Genomic DNA, 20,295 nt, shown 5'->3' with positions numbered 1-20,295 from the left:
ACTGAAATATTTAAAGATGAAGCAGCAAGCTGTATGGGCTTTGCTTCAAGTTCTAAGAGGAGAAGGTGGGCTGGAGGGATAGATTTGAGGGCAGTCATGACTGATGGTGTTGAAGCTGGATGAGGGCTGTGTTCAGCTTACGATTTTCTCTGATTTTATAACTCTATTTTTATGCTTAAAAACACACATTTTTTTATATATTTACGTTTCCATAATTAGTTTTTCTCCATAAAGCCACACATTTCCACTCTGTTCTTAAGGCAGGTTAGTTTAATTTTATAGAAGAAATGTTTTTCAAACAGTACAAATGACACAATTAGAAAACAGTGACAAAAACAAAGAGATGAATATTGATTATAACTTATTCCCGCAACAGAAGGCTACTTATTCCTACAATTATCAATCAAAGCTGACAACTCAGTGATTAGATGAAGTGAAAGCCAAGTTCCCTTTTACATGTGATTCTCTTTCAAAAGAACCCTGGTGGCAGGATCCTGATGGTTTTGAGACCAGAATGGCTCCTAAAACCTGGCAGCGTCTTTTTTATCTTGAGGCCTAGTAGATGGACAGATGGAAACATAGATGGAAACGCCCCTTCAGCTCATAGGACTTCACGTTTCTGGCATGTGGGGTATTTTCTGGGCAGCGTGGAGTCTGATCTAGCCAGATACTCCAAGACCACGTCATGAATGACAAGCAACACAGGGTACTTGGTATCCTTCTGTCTGCCTGGGCGGCCGCCACTGCCTGTACGTGTATCCACAGGGAACCACCTGGCTCTCTGGCCTTCCTTCGTCTTGATTTTCTTTGCTTGACATGGCTGCATTCAGCTGCAAAAGCAGGCCCAGGCAGGGGGCGGGGGGAGGTTCAAAGGAAAGGTGGCAAACACAACGGATCCTTGGACTGATATGGAAGCAGGGGCTGCATCTGTTTCTTGCATGCTAACAGTGAGATTCTATTTTTAAAAAGCTAGCCAGGCATGGTGGCTCCCAAGTCCAAGATCAGCCTGGGCAACAGAACGAGAGCTTGACTCTTAAAAAAAAAAAAAAATCAAAATAAGCTAGGCACAGTGGCTCATGTCTGTTATAACAGAACTTTGGAAGGCTGAGGCAGGAGGGTCACTTAAGCCTAGCAGGATGAGGCTGCAGTGAGCTATGATCATGTCACTGCACTCCAGCCTGGGCTACAAAGCAAGATCCTGTCTCTTTAAAAAAAATTAAATAATTAAAATTAAAAAAAAAACCCTTTGGGTGTCACGGTGGAAGGGAAGTACTTCAAAGGGAAATCTGTGCAGGCTGGGCAGTGAAATTTATGTGAAAACATTTGTCTGGACCTTCTTGCACTGACACAGTGGGTCTCCTCACATTACAATTAATAGGGGTTGGCAGAAAAGTAGCCTCAATCCCTCCCTCTTGGAGAGATCCTTGTGGGACACAGGCTGGGTGTCTGAGGGCCAAGATGGAAATGAGCTGCCCCTGACCAGCCGAGGGTCCAGCAGTGTGGATGGTTGTTCGTTGCCCTTGAAAGTTTCAACAGCTGGGGCCTGGAGACAGGGCTTGCCCGGGAGTGCTGGGAAGGACCCAGGGTGCTCTGTGTCTCCCCACCTCTGTTGTGGGCACATATAAAAAGGAATTGGCCAAAAAAAAAAAAAAAAAAGCAAAACATGCACAACTAGAGGCAGAAATACATAGCAAAAGACAAGAACTGTGAAAAGCATCAGGAGTTGAGTCTTACCACCACTGACGAATTCCATTATCCGTGATAGGTCGCGTGTCAATGAAATGCTTTTACAAAATCCACTTTTAATAAATGTAAAAAGGAAAGCAGGTTATACAAAGGGGGTAAAGCTACAGACTGATGAGAAGAGAGAGGCCTGATTCAAAGGGACATTTCCAAGGGAAGGGAAGAAAGGTCCAGGAAGAAGAGTGCCGAGTTCTGATTCCTCTGACATTTCCCGTGGCCCACCCCATGTACTCGAATCGAGGCCTCATCGAGAAGACTGCTTTTCATCTACAATAAATATGTATTAGGCAAAATATTTATATCATTTGGCATTTCAGAGAATAATGGCATATTTTTATTACATTAATTTTTTTTTTTCCTCATGAGCTAGTTCTAAGATTTCTTGAGGAATACTGGGTCAACTCCAGTACAGGGGGCCTTCTGAATCAAACCCGATCCTCTCCTGTGGACTCTCGCTGGGTAGTTCTAGTTACCCAGATGTCCTTCCCTCCCCACAAAAAAAGCACCTTCAAAGATGATCGTGTCTATGTCCTAACAGCTAGATTCACCCATGAAGTCAACCAGTATGGGCATTCCTAGTTCCTGGTTCCCTTTCACTTTCCCTCATGACACAGTGGCGTGGCAGGCGTTCCTCTGCCACCCTCCTGGTCTGTTACAGCCAGGCAGGGTAGGCTGGGGGGAGGTGGGTAGCATGGACAGCCACCAAGGACAGGCAGGCTGAAGCCCCACAGACAGCCACCATGAGCAAACAGGCTGAAGCCCGGTACACCAGAGGCTCTGGTGCCTGCTTCAGACTCACGCTGAGCACAGCAAGATGCCTCCGAAGACAACACAGAAATAAGCGGTTAGCACACGGCCCACGCCGGAGACTGACTTCTGCAACACACACACGCTTCCGAGTCACGACTGAACCACTGCAGGGGGCACTTTAACATGACATCAAGGGAGTGAGCGTGTACAATATACATGGTAAATGCACATATGATACGTGTGACAAATTTAGCATATAGTGTTTGCATTTCAGGTGTCAAAAACAAAACCAGCCCCAAGTTCCATTCTACTGCATGACAAGTACTGAAGAACAAAATTTCAGTCTTAAAATACATCTTAAAGTCAGTATTTTCCTTCAAGGAAAAAAAAGTACTATAAATAAATTACAATACAGTGAATTTGCCTGAACTCACTTCGTTTCTGTCTTCCAGCCTTTAAGTCAAATAAAACAGCATAAAAACTGTACATTCTTAACATGATACTTGATCTTTTATAAAATAACCTGTCTTCAGAGATGTCGATTTCACAACAAGGAAAAACCAAGCCCTGTTGCCGTCACTATTATAAAATATATATGTATAGATATACGTGTTTTTTTTTTTTACAAAATGTGTATATTAATAGCTTTGCACAAATATTTTAAAGACAAATTCAGCTAGTCTAAGAACTTCATGAAAATAAAACAGGCAGATAAATACTTCATGTGCACAATGCACTCGATCAGACGTCATCGGCTGGGAGAGGAGGTATGTTGATCCTTGGCCTGGTGAAGAATGCTATCTTCTCCCTGGGACCAGAGAGAATCACAGGTCAGAAGCTGATATGAAGACACGAAAAGCTGATGGCTCTCATATCAATCATGGCTTTTCTTATTCACACAACAAACTGCATTTAAGTCTCCAACAACACATGTGCTTGCATCCAGAGTCTCCAAATGTTAATTATGAAGCACCATAAGGGCAGGGGTTCCTTCATCTCCAATGTCTAGAATACTGCCTGGTGTATATTAGGTGCTCAGGAAATACCTGTCACATTAACAAATAAATTAAAAAGTGAAAACTATGTGAATATTAAAGGTATACAAAAATTAGGCCTAAAAGTCAGACCCATTTTATTCAGCCTTAACAAGGAAGGAAGCACTGTCACATATGCTGCGACATGGATGCTCGAAAACCTTCAGCTGTGGGAAAGAAGCCAGATGCAAAATGCTATGTAAGATATGATCCCATTCCCATGAAATACGCAGAAAGGCAAATCCCTAGAGATGGAGCTGGGGGAGGGGGAAGGGGAAAGACTGCTTAGTGGGAATAGGGTTTACTTTTGGGGTGGTAAAAATGTTCTGGAACTAGACAGAGGGGGTGCTTGTGTAATATAATATGGTGAATGAGCCAAAGGCTGAACTGTTCACTTTAAAATGGGTCACTTTATGTTATGTGAATTTCACCTTGATCTTTTCATGGACACAAAAGAATACCAATATATCTGCAAAAATCCAAGAGCAGGCAAAACCAATCTATACTATTATAATTCAAGGTGGTGGTTACTCTAGTGTGGAATTGGGGGTGCTGATAATGGTCGATTCTCGGGATAGTGAATTTCCAACAATTCACTGGACCATGTGTTTATGATATGCAGCTTTTCTGCTGGTACACTTTGCCTTCATCAAAAGTTAGTTGAAAAAGCAAATGTGGTGGGGTACAGCGGCTCATGCCTGTAATCCCAGAATTTTGGGCAGCTGAGGCAGGTGGATCACTTGAGTTTAGGAGTTAGAGATCAGCCTGGGCAGCACAGTGAGACCCCATCTCTAAGAAATGAGCAGGGCATGGTGGCCTGTGCCTATAGTCCCAGCTACTTGTGAGGGTGAGGTGGGAGAATTCCTTGAGCCTAGGAGGTCAAGGCTATAATGAGCCATGACTGAGCTACTGCACTCCAGCCTGGGTGACAGAGCAAGACCCTATCCAGAGGTGGGGGCACATATATGTATGTGTATGTATATCACTGTTATTTATAATGGTGAGCATTTGAAGATAAGTGGCATACTATAAAATAGAGTCATTGGGTAAATTGTATCTATTAGAGGAGACATTACAGTCAAACAAGATAACAGTACGTAGCAACATGAAATATGTTAATTTTAAAAATGCTAAATACGAAATTGAACCCACATTGTGATTAGAAGAGCCATTACAAAAAACTATAGGAAGAAAAGATAAGAATAAAAACATGAAAATATGCTCCTGGTAGTGAGGCTGCTGGCTGCAGTGGATTCCTGTTTTGTTCTCAACTTCCCCTGGGTTTTAAAGACTCATGGGGCTGGACACAGGGGCTCACACCTCTAATTCCAGCACTATGGGAGGCTGAGGCAGGTAGATCATTTGAGGTCAGGAGTTTGAGATCAGCCTGGGCAACATAGCAAAACCCAGTCTCTACTAAAATATAAAAATTAGCCGGGTTTGGTGTTGCAAGACTGTAATCCCAGCTACTGGGGAGGTTGAGGCAGGAGACTCCCTTGAGCCCAGGGGGCAGTGGGTACAGTGAGATGAGATTGCACCAGTGCACTGCAGTCTGGGTGACAGAGTAAGACTTCATCCCAAAAGAAAAAAACAAAAACAGACTCCTGTACGTTTGACCATGCCAAAGGCACCAGCGTAAGAAGGAAGCAGGGCCGAAGGGCGGCCTTGGCGCCTCGCCATACCTAAAGGTCTGCACTTGGATAGGCTCTCTGTGGCTCTGGCCGCGCAGCTGGTAGACCTCCTTGGAGGCCTTCTTCAACATCTTCTCAGCTGCCTGCTCATGTCGGTAATCGAGTTTGGTCTGTCTTGTCTGGAACAGCAACATTGGATCAACAAGATGATTTTCTTGATTTTACTTTTTTAAGGAAGAATGAGTAAGTTCACTGCCAGCCCTGGAGCCCAGAAGAACCAACCACAACCAACCAGTCAGTGAGTGGTGACCCCGGGGGGAGAAAGGCCCACCTCACCCACAACCCCCGCCAATGAATTCTTCCCAGGAGACAGTGACCGGGGTGGCTGGAGTCAGGCCTGGCGACTGAGGAACCAGAACGTTCCGCCCACAAGGTGGAGAGGGCCCTCGGCCCGTCTTCCAGCACCCACAGTCTCCAGATGCACACAGGAGCCACAGAGATGCCACCCTCGCAGCCCAAAGAGGGAGAAGGGGCTCCAAGAGCCCAGTGGTGGGGCACTTCAGGGACCACCTTCATATCTGGGATGTTCCCTTCAGAGCCTGGAGCAGGGGGCAGGGAGGCACAAGAAGGAGCTGGCCACCGGGGATCCCACCTGCCGCTCGGCCTCCCGCAGCAGGCCTCGGAGACGCTCATCCCGAAGCACCCAGAGCGGGAGGTCAGTCTGCCCGCGTAGCTGGGCGTCCTCCAACCGCTGCCGCAGCTCACGGAGGGCACAGAGCTCCTCGTTCAGCTGCCTCTGCCGTGTTCTCGATGCCTGGAGATCCAGCTCCAAGTCCAGGGAGGTGCGGGCCATGAGCTCGGCCAGGGAAGACCTGCAGGACTGCAAGAGATGCTGGCTGTGAGCCCTTGCTCCAGCCTTCTAGAAGGTTCTTCCACAATTAACAGGAGACAGGTCAGGCACACATATTTCTCTAAGCACCTTCAAGGTTAAAAAACACAGATGTGGGCAAGAGAAATGTAAATCTCTAGTTCAGTATCAAGGTTAGTAACAGCAAATTGTTTTTCTTTTTTTCTTTTTTTTTTTTTTGAAACAGAGTCTCACACTGTAGCTCAGGCTGGAGTGCAGTGGTGCAATCTCGGCTTCTGGGTTCAAGTGATTCTCCTGCCTCACCCTCCCAAGTAGCTGGGATTACAGGTGTCCACCACTACACCCAGCTAATTTTTGGTTTTTTTTTTTTTTTTTTTAGTAGAGACAGGATTTCACCATGTTGGTCAGGTTGGTCTCAAACTCCTGACCTCAGGTGATCCACCCGCCTTGGCCTCCTAAAATGCTGGGATTACAGGCGTGAGCCGCCATGCCTAGCCTGTTTTTCTTTAATGATGACCTATATACTGGCAGAAGTGTGCAGCAACGGACACTCTTATATGGGACTGGCAGGATCAAAAATGGGCACAATCTTTCTGAAGTGCCACTTGAGAATATATATATGTCTAAAGCTAACTTGTATCTGAAAGGCATTAACTGCTGACGTGCAAACGTGGTCCAATTAAGGCGTATGACAGAAAAAAACCCTAAGTCTGTAACAGCAGGAAACACTGAATAAATTATAAGGCTGGGATAAAATGTAGTCATTGTAACAAGTTGAAAAAATATATGGACATGGAAAAATCTTAATAATCCACTGTACACGGGGAAAGAAAGCATGTTATAAACCACGAGTGCTTGTTGTTTAAAAACAGTATACACACACCCACGCAAACATACAGACAGACACGTGCAAGCTTTCCTCCATATAAAAGCCTTACGCAAGCAAACATACCTATGTTCAGAAACACCCTTACAAGGGCCAAGTCTCTTGTGTGTGGAGCTAAGAGCAGCACTTCCCATCCAATGGGGGACAGAGCCCTGGGAGAGCAGTTACCGTAGCAAAACCACAAATCCATTCGCCAATCGCCAGCGACTTGAGTCAGGGCATGCTTTTTACACACACAACACTATTGTGCACATACACAGAATTTAAATGCAAATGGGGTTGTAACTTAACAAATATAAATTCTTTAAAAGCACTGCTAAATTCACAGCAGAGCTTCGTGGTTTTCACCCAGGAGAATCTGGTCCCCCAAACGACAGCTGGCAATGTCTGTGGACATACAACTGATGTGTGTGTGAGGGGATGTAACTGGTGGGTGGAGCCCAGGGACACTGCCCCCATAGCAAAGAATGAGCCCGTCTGAAATGTCAGCAGTGCTGCTGCTGAGACACACTTCTGCACTTCCTTTTTTTTTTGAGATATAGTCTTGCTTTGTCTCCCAGGCTGGAGTGCAGTGGCGTGATCTAAGCTCACTGCAACCTCTGCCTCCCAGGTTCATGTGATTCTCCTGCCTTTTTCATATTTTTATTAGAGACAGGGTTTTGCCATTTTGGACAGGCTGGTATCAAACTCCTGACCTCAGGTGATCCACCCGCCTCAGCCTCCCGAAGTACTGGGATTACAGGTGTGAGCCACCCTACCTGGCCCAAATTATGAAGTCTCGTATTCTTCCCAGTCAGCAGCCACTCCTCCATGCAGTGGAGCACAACTGCCACATGGAAATCGGGGTTTGTGTGTCTGCCTTCTTCTCTCTCTCTCTCTCTCTCTCTCTCTCTCTATATATATATATATATATATATATATATATATATACATATATACACACACACACACAAACACACACATACATGCACACAAACATATATATATATATATACATGTATACACACACACATATTCAAATGATCCTTGCCCAGAAAAGCAATATGTTGAAAAACTCAACTTTTCTAAACTATATATACTCTCCTGTCAAAAAAGAGAAAAGAGCTTATTATGTAGAAATGGTTATTATACTGAAGAATGTGAAGATCATGGATTCTCTGAAATCATACTATCTTAAGAAATATTAGCAACATTATGGCATTACATCTGTTAAGTAAACAAGAAATAGAAATACTCCCTTTTAATTTACATGACCTTAAATATGACCTTCTAAGGCTTGTAAAAATGACTTGCAGGGCAAGCACAGATTCCACATTTGTTTACAGGACACATACCTGCTTATAGCGAAGCGTTCGTCTTTCCAAAGTATTTCGGACAAAGGGGGATTTCCGGGGCAGCGTTGAGCTGTCGCTGTCACTACGATAAAGCTGCACCAAAAAGAATGATGTTCAGAAACAATTTGTCAGCAATTCAGTTCATTCTCTGTGCGTACTAGGAGTCCTGGAACAGATGATTTCCATCCTCTCCACAGGCCCTCAAGTGCACTTATGATTATTGGTGCTTGTACCAGGTCTTTGGGTTTCAATTTAAACAAGTTTCTGCTAAAATTAAAAAAAAAAAAAAAAAAAAAAAAAAAAAAAAAAACAGAACAAAGCAAATGAAACCCTCCCCCAGTTTCCAGGCTAACTGAGCCGACAAAAGTTCCATGTGATTGAAAACAACGCCGTTTCATGCCCTGCACAGGCCCACAAAGGCCAGCACGGCCCTCAGTATGGTTCCCTTTTCCTCAGTCTTTCTCATGTGCTATATTTGTGGCTTTGGCAGTCACTGGGAAAAGCAGCTTCCAAAAAAGAAACTCATCCCTGGTAGCAGGACAAGCTGACATTGCCAACTGTAGCTGCATCTATCCAGGGACAGGGTATGCTTTTAAACAGGAAAGTAAAGAATGTTATCTTTATGGGAGCCAAGTCATTGCAGCCTTCATTTGGTGGCAGGGGCTCACCTCGGGATCAGTGTGAATCTGTGTGAAATCCAACATCCCTGCCTTCATGGCCTTACTTTCCACGACAGTAAAGCTACTGAGGAAGTGCAGCAGCATACCTGCACGGCGTTCATACAAACACAAAGAAGAACAGCGACATGTCCAGGAGCATTGCTAGTAAGTGCAGCTGTTAGGCAGGCACACAAGAGCTTTTCCTCCGGGTAAGCAAAGCGCTGCCTGCTCCCACCCTCCCCTCCTCAATAAGCAGCCTCCAGCCGGCACGTTGGTGGCTTGGCAGGGACCTGGAACAAGGATGGCGGTGAGCGTGACCTTCCATCTAGAATGTCCAGCCAAGCGCTTGAGCATCAGCTTCCACAGGGACACTTTGGACCGATGGGACACCAGCAGCAGGTCTCATCAACATGGCTGAGAGGCCATTTTGGCCACCTAGGCCCCTCTCAGTGTTTACAGCATCTCCTTCGAGGGTCGGAGGCCTTATCCTCTCCAAAGATCTGCCTTGGCTCTGCCCTCAAGAAGCCAGCGCCTCCAGGGCAGGTGCCCCCTTCAGCAGCCCCAATTCAGAGGTGCAGAAAGGGTCACAGTTCTCAACCAAATGGCCCCTCCAGGCCACCGTGTCATGAGCCATTATCCTTTTTTAAAAGCCCTTTGTGTACACGTGTGCTGGCACTGTCACTCTGTCCTACCTTCATTGACCACACTGGCTCGAGGCTTCCCTCCACCCACCTTGGGGTTCTCAGTCTTGGGTGACATGCTAAAACCATCCGGGTGATTCCGCAAGTTCTGATGCCCAGGCCTTACCTGTGACCAATGGCAGGCAAATCTCTGGGGTGGTAGGCAGGTACCAGGACCTATTGAATCCCCCCATGTGATGTGACTGCAAGGTGCAGCCATGGCTGAGAACCACTGAGCGTCACCCACTGTCATCCGCAGGTTGGGAATTTACACGTGGGTGAGAACTCACTGCCCCTTCGCCATGACCCTCCAGGGCTGTGGCCCACCCTCTGGCCCAGCTGAATCCATTCAAGACAGCCCCTGCTTCCACTTGTTCCTTACACTGAGGTAGAAATGATTCTCCCTGTTTCCTGTCCATAGCTCAGGACATACACAACACTGAAAACCAGGGGAGGGGATGAATTTGAATCCTGAACAAATCCAGAATTAGTGAAGCATGGCAGAGGCTGGGGGAGGTCACTCCACAACACCAGTGTCATCACTGCATACCGATAAAGTCCATAGTTCATGGATTGGTATGACTGGTGGGAATACATATGCCTTTCAGTATAAACAGCAGAAAAAAAAATCACAAACGGGATGGAAGACAAAACATTACAGACAGTGACGAAGGAATTCCAACTTACTCTGCAAACATACTGGCTTCGTGCTCCAGGCGAGAAGGTCTGGGAACGGACAATTGTGCCACTCCGAACAAAAGGTGACCCTCGGGCCCGGCGGCTGGGCCGCTCCTTCAGGAGGCTGGCTGCTTCTTCCGGAAACAGATCTTCTGTGTTGGTTTCCTTATCAACCTAGGGGTGGTTCGTGCTTGACCATGACTTCTTTTGTAACGCAAGCAGTAAACTTATGGGAATAGCCATGTGTTTCACTTCTTCACTTGGGGGTTAGCTGTGGTACGTCCACAATGGAAAGGCTGATATCCCCCAACCCCATCCCAGCCCCTCCTCTCACAAGGATCTCAACTTTCCATTTGTTCATACAAACATCCTTAGTGCCGTCCCAGGCTCCTGATCTCTTTTGCGCACGCATATCTAGTCCAAGAGTGATTCCTACTGGTTCTGTGTTGAAGATCAAGTGGGTTTGTTGCAGTTGTCAGCAACCTTTCACCTGGGTCACCATTAGCCTGTGCTCAGATGAGTGCAGTGGGTGCCTCACCAATTTCCCCAATTCCACACCTCCCTGCCCTTAGATCTGTTCTTAACACAGCAACCAGGGACATCACAGGAAAACTGGCCAGGCCAAAGGTGGGAACATTCCAAATGTCCGTTGATGTATCAAAGGATCAACAAATTGTAATCTTAGCCACACAAGGGAAGAGCATTCAGCCATAAGAACCAACGGAGGTTTTATACATGCTAACATGTAAATCAACCTGGAAACCATTGTGCTGAGTGAAAGAAGCCATGTGCCAAAGGCCACATAGTATAGATTCCATTGCTGGAAACATCCAGAAGAGGAAAATCCGTACCACTAGAAAGCAGATTTGGTGGCTGCAGGTGGCTGGGGGAAGCGGGAATGGGAGTGACTGCTCACTGGGGACACGTTTTACTTTGGGGTGATAGAAACGTCATGGAACTAGACAGAAGTGGTGGCTGAACACCACTGTCAGTGGACCAAATCCCACTGATGCTTCAGTTTATGTTATGTGAACTTCAACTCAACAAATTATTTTAGAAAACACTAACAAAGTAGCTTCAGTCATATCATGTCACCACTGGGCTCAAACCCCATCAATTTCTCATGCCCTCAGAGAAAAGGCAGGATGCTGGGTGGGTGCCGCTTTGCTCCCTCCGTCCTCAGCACCCCCCACAACACATGACGGCTGTTCCCACCTGACCACGCTTCTGCACACAGCTCAGTGCCTTCCTTGAGGGCCTCTACTCTAACACTGCCTTCTCAGTGAGGCCTTTTGGAACCTTGCTTTTAAAAATTGTGGGGAAAAACTACACAACAAAATTGGTCAAATTAATCGTTTGTGCAGGTACAGTTCAGTGGCATCTATTCACACTGTTGTGCAACAGATTTCCAAAACTTGTTTACCTTGAAAACCTGAAACTCTGTCCTCTCCCCCAAACAGGAACTCCCCATTCCCACTCCTGAGATAAAGCAGAGACCCCATTTTAGGGGCCTGAAGACCCTTCGAGCACAGAAATATAGAAAAATCACATTCCTTCAAGGGCGATTCCAGGCACCTCACTATCCCTGAGATGTAAGTAAGTAACTTGATAAGCAACAAGGTAATAGTAGTCTAAATCAATAGCCAAGGAAGGTACAGTCTAGAGATGTCTGGTTCTCTAGAGAAGCTAAAGACATTTTGGTCGGGCACCTGTAATCCCAGCACTTTCGGAGGCTGAGGAGGGCGGATAACCTGAGGCCAGGAAATCAAGATCAGCCTGGCTAACATGGTGAAACCCTGTCTTTACTTTAAAAAAACAAAAACATTAGCCAGGTGTGATGGTGCACTCCTGTAATCCCAGCTACTTGGGAGGCTGAGGCATGAGAATTGCTTAAACCCAAGAGGCGTAGGTTGCAGTGGGCTGAGATCATGGCACTGCACTGCAGCCTGGGTGACAGAGCAAGACTCTGTCTCAAAAAAAAAAAAAAAAAAAGCAAAGCAAAGCAAAAAGAAAAAGAAATCAAAGACATCTTAACATATTTCCGATTGTCCTTCAGAAACCCAGACCCCCACCAAAGTGACTCACTGGCACAGACCTTAGATAAGAGGGAGCTGAGGACTGCACTCTGACCCTTGCTCTTTATTCTGAATCTCTTCCTGAGGGGACTGGAGGAAGTCACACCCACAAGTCAGAGCTAACCATCTTTTCTGCTGACCCCAAATTTTTAGACAAAGCTTTGCCTCACGAACCAACTGGAATCAGAAAATCTCTGAATCCACCTACGTCCTGTAAGCCCCTGCATCAAGATATCCCATCATTTTAGGCCAAAAGCAATGTGTAACCTCCATGTATTGATTTATGATTTTACCTGTGACTTCTGCTTTCCTGAAATTTACCTCTGCCTTTCAAAACCCTTCCCTGCAAGGCATGGGGAGGCCAGGTCTTAAGCATGAACTGCCTGATTCTCCTTGTTTAGTGCCTGCAAATAAACGCCATCCTTCTAGCCCTGCAAAACACCTTGGTACAGACACTTGGCTTTACTGCACTGGGTGGGTGGACCCCAGCTCGGTTCTGTAACATGCCCATGCAGCCCATCCAAGTCCCTGGCAGCCACCATTCTACTCTCTGCCCCTGTGAATTCAACTACTCCAGGAATCTCACATGAGTGAAATCATATGGTATTTGTCTTTTTGTGCTTTTCTATTTTCTTCATCAGCCACCAGTAAACTCATTAGCATATAAAAAGATTTTTTTTTTTTCAGATTCTAAGGATTTTAGGAGTTGTATGCCAGAAACCATGCAACTCAAAGAGTTGAGGACCAAATAAATATTCACAATGGCTCATTCACGAAGCATGAGTCCTCAGAGGTCATCCATGTTGTAGCATGACAGAATTTCCTTCCATTTGAAGGTTGAACAATATTCAATTGCATGGATAGACCACGTTTTCTTTATCCACTCATCCACCATGGAGAGACACTTCAGTTGCTTCCATCTCTTGGCTATTGTGAATAATGCTGTTGCTACAAACATGGATGTGTACATATTTCTTTAAGATCCTTTCGATTCTTTAGGATATACACCCAGACACATCCAGAAGCAGGACTGTGGGATCCTCTGGTGTTTCTATTTTTAATGGTTTGAAGAACTACCATACTGTTTTCTATAGCAGCTGCACCATTTTATCATCCTGACCTTTGTAAAATGTAAACATAAATCTACATTTTTAAATGTGAACCCTTTCTAAAACTGCAAAGCTCTCTACAAGTGTCTGCCCACTTTCCTGCCATTGCGTTCTCCAGAAGCACCCTTGCTCTTTGTGACGTGAGCATATGCTAGCAATGTCTCCTTTGGTGTCTCCCTCTCAAGGGTGAGTGGGGAGTTTTTCTTCTTTTTTTTCCTACTCACCCACTATACTAACTTTGTTGTATCTGTGATGCCCACACAGAAAGGGAGAATACAAATGTGGTGATGAACTAACGACTGTAGGATCTAGATGAGGTGTATAGATATTTGTTGCATTATTCTAGCAACTTTTCTGCAGATTTAACTTTTTCAAAATAAAAGCTGAGGGAAGGGAGAACACCAAATATGCCTCCCACAGCCACTTGCCCTGGCTTGGGCTGCTGCTTTTTGAGATCTCAGAAAGTCAGACAAGGGCCATGACCAGCCGCCTGGTCCAAAACAACAACTGTGAACTTGCTGTGTGGGTCACAGCTTGGGAAGCTGCTGGGGACAGATTTCACTTTGTGCTTCTGGTTGAGGGCAGGAGCGTGAGGGTGATAAAATGCTTTTGTGAGCTGAAGAGTGGGGAAATAAAGTCATGAAACAGCACTGACACAGTGGCCTCCCTAACCTTGTAGGCACTATAAACACGAGAGACTTCTCCCCTAAAGACAGGGTCACAGCAAGCTAGGAGCAGATGAGCAGAAGGGGGAAAGGACAGCACTATTCTATACTTCACAGAAGGGGAAGAGGAACTCCAAATATCTAAAACCTGGGGGACTCATGGACCCTCAGAGCCTCATTTGTCCCTGAAGGTGGGAATGGATCAGTGGTACCTATTTAAGCCATTTACAGATCTCAGGCCAATCACTTTTTTTCCTCAGCTCACAGTAAATCCAGCCTTAGCCGTGGCCCTCTAATCCAACAGCAGTGTCCATTTTATGCCACAACTTTCTTGTGTGCCCAACACTCAGGCCACTGGGCGTGTGTGCAGGTCAGCCATGTGGCTCTCCTTTCTGGGAGCCCCTTCTCTGCTTGCCTTTGGTGTATCTTCCCCCATCTCCTCACACTTCCCATTAAGAATCTGGGGTCACACAGCCTCTCCTTCCAGGGCAGTACCAGGTATATACAGCAAAATGTTTCCACTTACCTTAAGAGGTGAGGGCTGAAATTTCTCAGGGCCATAAGGCCCTGCCTGAGCAGCAAACGTGTGGCGCAAGATGGAGTCAATACCCACACAACAGGGCTCTGGGTATGGAGGGCTGGTCTGGGTGCAGTTGCTACAGCCGCTATCCACTGAGTCTGCTTGCCAACTCCTAAACATGGACATTGCAGAAGCCCAAATTGTCACCAAAAGGGACATATTTCATGCTACTCTTAGAGCGCAGTAGTAGGGGTATGCAATAAAGCCTATTTCTTTCCAATGATCAAAGACAGTTGTGTCTCTCGTAAAGTAAAAGGGCACTTCTATTTTCCAGGGAAGATAGCTCTTCAAGGACTTTCATTAAAAGGGTCTTTCTCTATCACCAATTGCAGCCACTGAAGATCCCAGAAAAGCACACCACTCAGCCCCAAATCCCTCCCAGCTCCTGTCCATCCCTGAATAGAACACCTTCCCCTTGGCATGCACTATCGCTCCCCAAAATAAATTCCTCTCTAAACTAAACTCAGGGGAAGCCACGGGGAAGCCACTGGAAAGCAGCAGGAAGGCCCTGAAAGACAGCACACTTTATGGAAAGATGTAGAAGTACAGCAATATGTAAGCATCTCCAGAGACTATGAACATAAGCCCAGGCAGCAGAGGCGCCTGTTCACCAGAATCACTCATCTATGGCATGCAGACTGCCACAGGGCCAAGGATTAACCAATAGGCTACTTCATGTGAAGCAGAAAGCGATCCCATTTGTAGGAAGTGTCCAGACCGGCAAGTCCATAGACACAGGGGACAGATTTGTGGTTGCAGGGAATGAGAGGGGAACCTGGAAGCGTATTTGGCTAGGGATAGGTAGAGTGTGCGATGAAAAGAAAATGCTGTAAAATTTACCATGCCTGGGCTGGGTGTGATGGCTCACGCCTGTAATCCCAGTAGTTTGGGAGGCCGAGGCAGGCAGATCACAAAGATAGGAGATCCAGACCATCCTGGCTAATGCAGTGAAACCCTGTCTCTACTAAATATACCAAAAAAATAAGCCGGCTGTGGGGGCCTGTGCTTGTAGTGTCAGCTACTCAGGAGATGGAAGCAGGAGAATTGCTTGAACTCAGGAGGCAGAGGCTGCAGTGAGCCAAGATCGCACCACTGCACTCCAGCCTCGCCAACAGAACAAGACGCCATCTCGAAAAAAAAAAAAAAAAAAAAAAAAATTACTCTGCCCATTCAGTCCTAAAAACCACTGAATTGTGCCTTTTAAATAGGTGAATGGTATGGCGCCCGGCGCTCCACCCGTCCCTGGCCTCCTTCCTTCCTCTGGGTTTCAGTCCGTCAGCCTTCATTGTGTATGTCTTTCTTTCCCTTTTTTCTCTTTTACTCTTGTCATGATTTCTTCGTTTTTGTGTATCTTTGCTTTCTGGCCTCCCTCTCTCTCTCCTGCCTCTGTCTCTGGTTCCTTCCCTCCCTTCCCCTCAATAAAGGTATTAAAAAAGAAAAAAACCCAACAACTTCAAGGAACTTTACCGCATCCACTCCTGGCAGAGGGCAGTGACCCAACAGCCCCACTCTCAATAAGAAACTCCAGGACGGACAGATGGAAAAGGTGAAAAGCACATGTGAGAGCTGGGAGAGAGAGTTCAGGGGGCTGCCCTCGTCCAGACCAGCACTCAATTACCACTAGAATCCTAACTTCTGGGCAGTGGTGCCTAAGGACCGCCCAGCACATTCTATGGAGGCATGGCTGAGAAAAGCAAGTGCACCTCAGAGAGAGCCATGCCACCTGGCACCCTAGCTGCCTCCCCAGAGAAAATATGCTCCCCCCTGACAGACTTCACAAGCCTTCTGCCCAAAGGCCATCGACGCTCCTTTCCCAGGAGGGCATGAGCCGGAGCCTGCCCGCCGACTGGCTCTTACCGTTCAGACACAGCCTCAGTTTGCTCCTCCTTGCGCTCCATCTCCAGGACCTCCTCCTCCGTGTACTCCAGCTTGGCCCGTTCCTCTGCCAGCTCCCTCTCCACTGCCTGCAGCTGTGCCGTGGTTCTGGCCAGCAGCACCGTCACCGCGTCCTGCAGGAGTAGGGGCACATGAGAACAGCTCAGGCCAGCAGACCCTGAGCACACAGCAGGCATCCATACTGCACACGTAAGAGGCCACTCTGCTGCCCTTCCGTGAGAAGAAACACCCCACCACATTTGTGGCGGAGACATCCATGTGGTCTTTTCCTATAGCTCTGAGGGCTCATATGTAAAAGTAGCCAGTGTACCATCCTTGACCATGAACACATTTGCATTAACAAAAAACATTCTCCTGCAATGGCCATATGGAAACTCGACTTCTTTACCCCATGACACTGACTTTACATCATGATTTCCCCAAGACAAAGCCAGTCGCAGGGTCATGAAAGCAGCAGCAATCAGCTCCTTAGAGCAGGGCCAAGTACCGTCTTGCCAGAGATGGAGACGATGCGTGCGGGCTCCCGGGTGGAGCTCTCTCCCACACACCCGGGCTCCCGGGTCCTCGGTGGCTCGGAGCTGGTGAACACCTGGACGGAGTGCCAGCGCAGCTGCATCTCAGTCAAACTGTCATAGTCAGCCAGGTTAATCTGAGCAATGCCCTGCAGGAGTGTTAAAGAAAATGCCAGAACACACACTGAATGATTTTGTCATAATGACTAGAGTCCTTTAAAATATCCAGTTCAGGAGGTCAGGTGGCTCATGCCTGTAATACCAGCACTTTGGGAGGCTGAGGTGGGAGGACTGCTTGAGCCCAGAGTTTGACACCAGCCTGGGCAACAGAGCTCTGCCTCTACAAAAAGAATTTAAAAATTAGCCGGGCATGATGATGGACAGCTGTGGTCCCTGCTACTCAGGATGCTGTGATAAACCAAAATCACACCACTGCATTCCAGCCTGGGCAACAAAGTGACACCCTGCCTCAAAAAAATCGAGTTCGCCCTTCAGTTTTTTTTTTGTTTGTTTGTTTGTTTTTGTTTTTGTTTTTTTTTGGTGAGACAAAGTCTCACTCTGCTGCCCAGGCTGGAGTGCAGTGGTGCAATTTCAGCTCACTGCAACCTCTACCTCCTGGGTTCAAGAGATTCTCCTGCCTCAGCCTCCTGAGTAGCTGGGATTACAGATGTACACCACCACATGTAGCTAATTTTTGTATTTTTAGTAGAGATGGGGTTTAGCCAGGCTGGTCTCAAAGTCCTGACCTCAGGTGATCCGCCTGCCTTGGCCTCCCAAAGTGCTAGGATTACAGGCGTGAGCCACCACACCCAGCCTACCCTTCAATCTTAACCAAAAAACACATAAAAGATTTCATTCCTATGTAAAGGAGTACAGCACAATGAGAGCAGCTGCAGAGCAGCCTGATAGATGGCTCCCTGGTCGCCTGTTCCACCCAATCAGAAAGTGGTGGAAAGGAACAGACAGGGCAAAGAATGGCCATCTTGGAGTGCTAGACCAGGCTCACAGCTCTACTGCCCCAGTGAGCCAGATCCTGTCAGGAATCTCTGCAATTGGAAGAACGCTACACTCCTTAATTGTGCCCCTGAGTGGACAGGACCAAGGGAGAACACTCCAGCCACGGAAGGAATCCACCCTGGCTTCCCACCTGGGATGCACCCCAATGGCCAGGATACTGAGGACAAACTGTGGATTCCCCTAAGGCCTTGCCCCAGAGTTGCCAGGTAAAATGCAGGGTACCCAGGTGAATCTGCACTTCAAATAAACAACACAGGGTTTCCCTTCGAGTCTTAAACACTGTATGGGGCACACTCACGCTTTAAAGAGCATGTATCATTTATCTGAAATTCGAATGTAGCTGACTATCTTGTATTTTTATTTGCAAAATCTGTCAACCCTATTTTGTTCCCTGGACTGAAGATGAGGCTGCCATGGAGGCATCTTACGGGTTTGCGAGTACTAGTTGAAAGAACACATTTAAAGTACAAGACGCTTGATGACATCACTGTTTGGATCATCCCCGTTTGTAATTCCAGCCAGAGACCACTTAACATGTCTGCAACTTGTAAGCAAGCCACCACAGGAGAAAGGAAGGCTGGCAGAGGGGAAGGGAGGGAAGGAACCAGAGACAGAGGCAGGAGAGAGAGAGGGAGGCCAGAAAGCAAAGATACACAAAAACGAAGAAATCATGACAAGAGTAAAAGAGAAAAAAGGGAAAGAAAGACATACACAATGAAGGCTGACGGACTGAAACCCAGAGGAAGGAAGGAGGCCAGGGACGGGTGGAGCGCCGGGCGCCATACCAGCAGTTCTTCCTGCAGCTGCTGGGTCACTGAACACACGTATAACTGAAGCGACTTCAATGTCAATGCGCTGGAATGCACAGGGATCCTGAACACTTCATTAAACACCAACGGCACCTGGAACTCCAGAGCCTTGGAGCAGTAAGTGCTGGGCGTGCCTGAGTCCAGTGGGGGCAAGTAGACGCGGATGTGGCTGCAACCAAAATGGGGAACGGAAGAGCACGTGCAGGTGGCGCTCACCTATGGCATGGTCCCAGAGCAGGCCCAACCTACACAATGCGTGCAGGCCCTCCCCCCGTCCATGCAGCCCACTTTGGGTGCCTGTGGCTAGAGTTGCAGAGTCCTTTGCAAAAAGTTCCTTTCTCAGCTAAGCAGAGACCGATGTGCCCCAGGGTGGGGGAAGTCACCCACAAGGAGGAGGACTTCCATGCCTGGGCTGAAGACAGTGGACACTTCCATGCCCTGCTGCTCCCCATCGTTTTGGGAATCACCCCTCAGCTCTCTCTGCATGTCTCCCCCACTGCCTTCTCAGCCCATCACCCATGGGGGACCCTGTGTTTCCCACCCTCCCTGCCCCCAGTCAAGCACATGGGAAGGGCTGAACCCTCTGTGAGTGCTGCAGAGGTCATGAGGGTAGCCAAACTCCAGCTGCTCACACTGACGGGTAACTGAGGCATTTAGAAGACTCACCAAATCACCCTGTGACTTGAACGGACCATTACAGGCGTGGTCACCTGCTTGGGTAAGTGGGACCCTCTATCGGGTCCCCATCTGGGGCCATGGAGCTCAGAGAGGCCACAGTCCCATGACTGAGGCCAAAGTCACCAGCTGCTCCCAATGCCTATTTCCTTCTCCCTGTTCAGCCAAGGACTCCCTGGTCCCAGACAGAGGTCCCCCAAGATCACAGGGCAGAGCACAACAGCATCAGCAACTCCTATCCCCAAGAACAGGAAGACGCATTCAGCGCAGTCCTGCACGCCGCAGGCAAGTGCTTCCTCCGCACTGACATGGCACACACTAGCCTGGCACCGGCACCTGCACCAGCCTGAAACCATTCGCTAGACTCTCTTTAGGACTTTACAATTCAGACAGACACTCCCTGGTGCTTTCCTGGAAACTGGGGCTCCCAAACTGTCTTTTCCTCCCCAGCCATGTGGCCGGCTGTGCAGCACCCTGAGGCCTGGCTTACACTTTGCAGTCTTCCTTCACCGCCAGCCCTGCCGGATTCTTCAGCTGCAGCACATGCACCAGGAGACACTCACTGCTGCTGTCGCGCCTAGGAAACCAGATGCGAGTCATGGATGGCAGGCGCCCATGGGAAAACCATCCTTCCAACTCAACTGCAGCAGCGGCCATCCACCAACTGGGATTCTGCCCCCGACCCATCCCCAGG

General features: G+C 47.5%; 1 protein-coding gene across 1 annotated transcript in view; it reads right to left on the bottom strand.

Annotated features, from left to right (window-relative positions):
• Positions 1–252: 252 nt before the first annotated feature.
• Positions 253–20,295, bottom strand: part of WWC3 (WWC family member 3) — a 131,966-nt gene continuing 111,923 nt past the window's right edge. The window contains exons 14-23 of the mRNA XM_039475502.2: positions 20,092–20,178; positions 18,903–19,095; positions 17,076–17,249; positions 16,550–16,701; positions 14,639–14,804; positions 10,273–10,437; positions 8,247–8,339; positions 5,811–6,038; positions 5,210–5,337; positions 253–3,301 (exon numbers count right to left, since the gene is read on the bottom strand). Of these exons, the coding sequence (XP_039331436.1) occupies positions 3,235–3,301; positions 5,210–5,337; positions 5,811–6,038; positions 8,247–8,339; positions 10,273–10,437; positions 14,639–14,804; positions 16,550–16,701; positions 17,076–17,249; positions 18,903–19,095; positions 20,092–20,178 (1,453 nt within the window). The 3' untranslated portion in view covers positions 253–3,234. The remainder of the gene's footprint in view (positions 3,302–5,209; positions 5,338–5,810; positions 6,039–8,246; positions 8,340–10,272; positions 10,438–14,638; positions 14,805–16,549; positions 16,702–17,075; positions 17,250–18,902; positions 19,096–20,091; positions 20,179–20,295) is intronic.

This window comes from Saimiri boliviensis, chromosome X, assembly GCF_048565385.1.
Source record: "Saimiri boliviensis isolate mSaiBol1 chromosome X, mSaiBol1.pri, whole genome shotgun sequence".
Taxonomy (NCBI): Eukaryota; Metazoa; Chordata; class Mammalia; order Primates; family Cebidae; genus Saimiri; species Saimiri boliviensis.
This window is presented reverse-complemented; position numbering and strand designations above follow the sequence as displayed.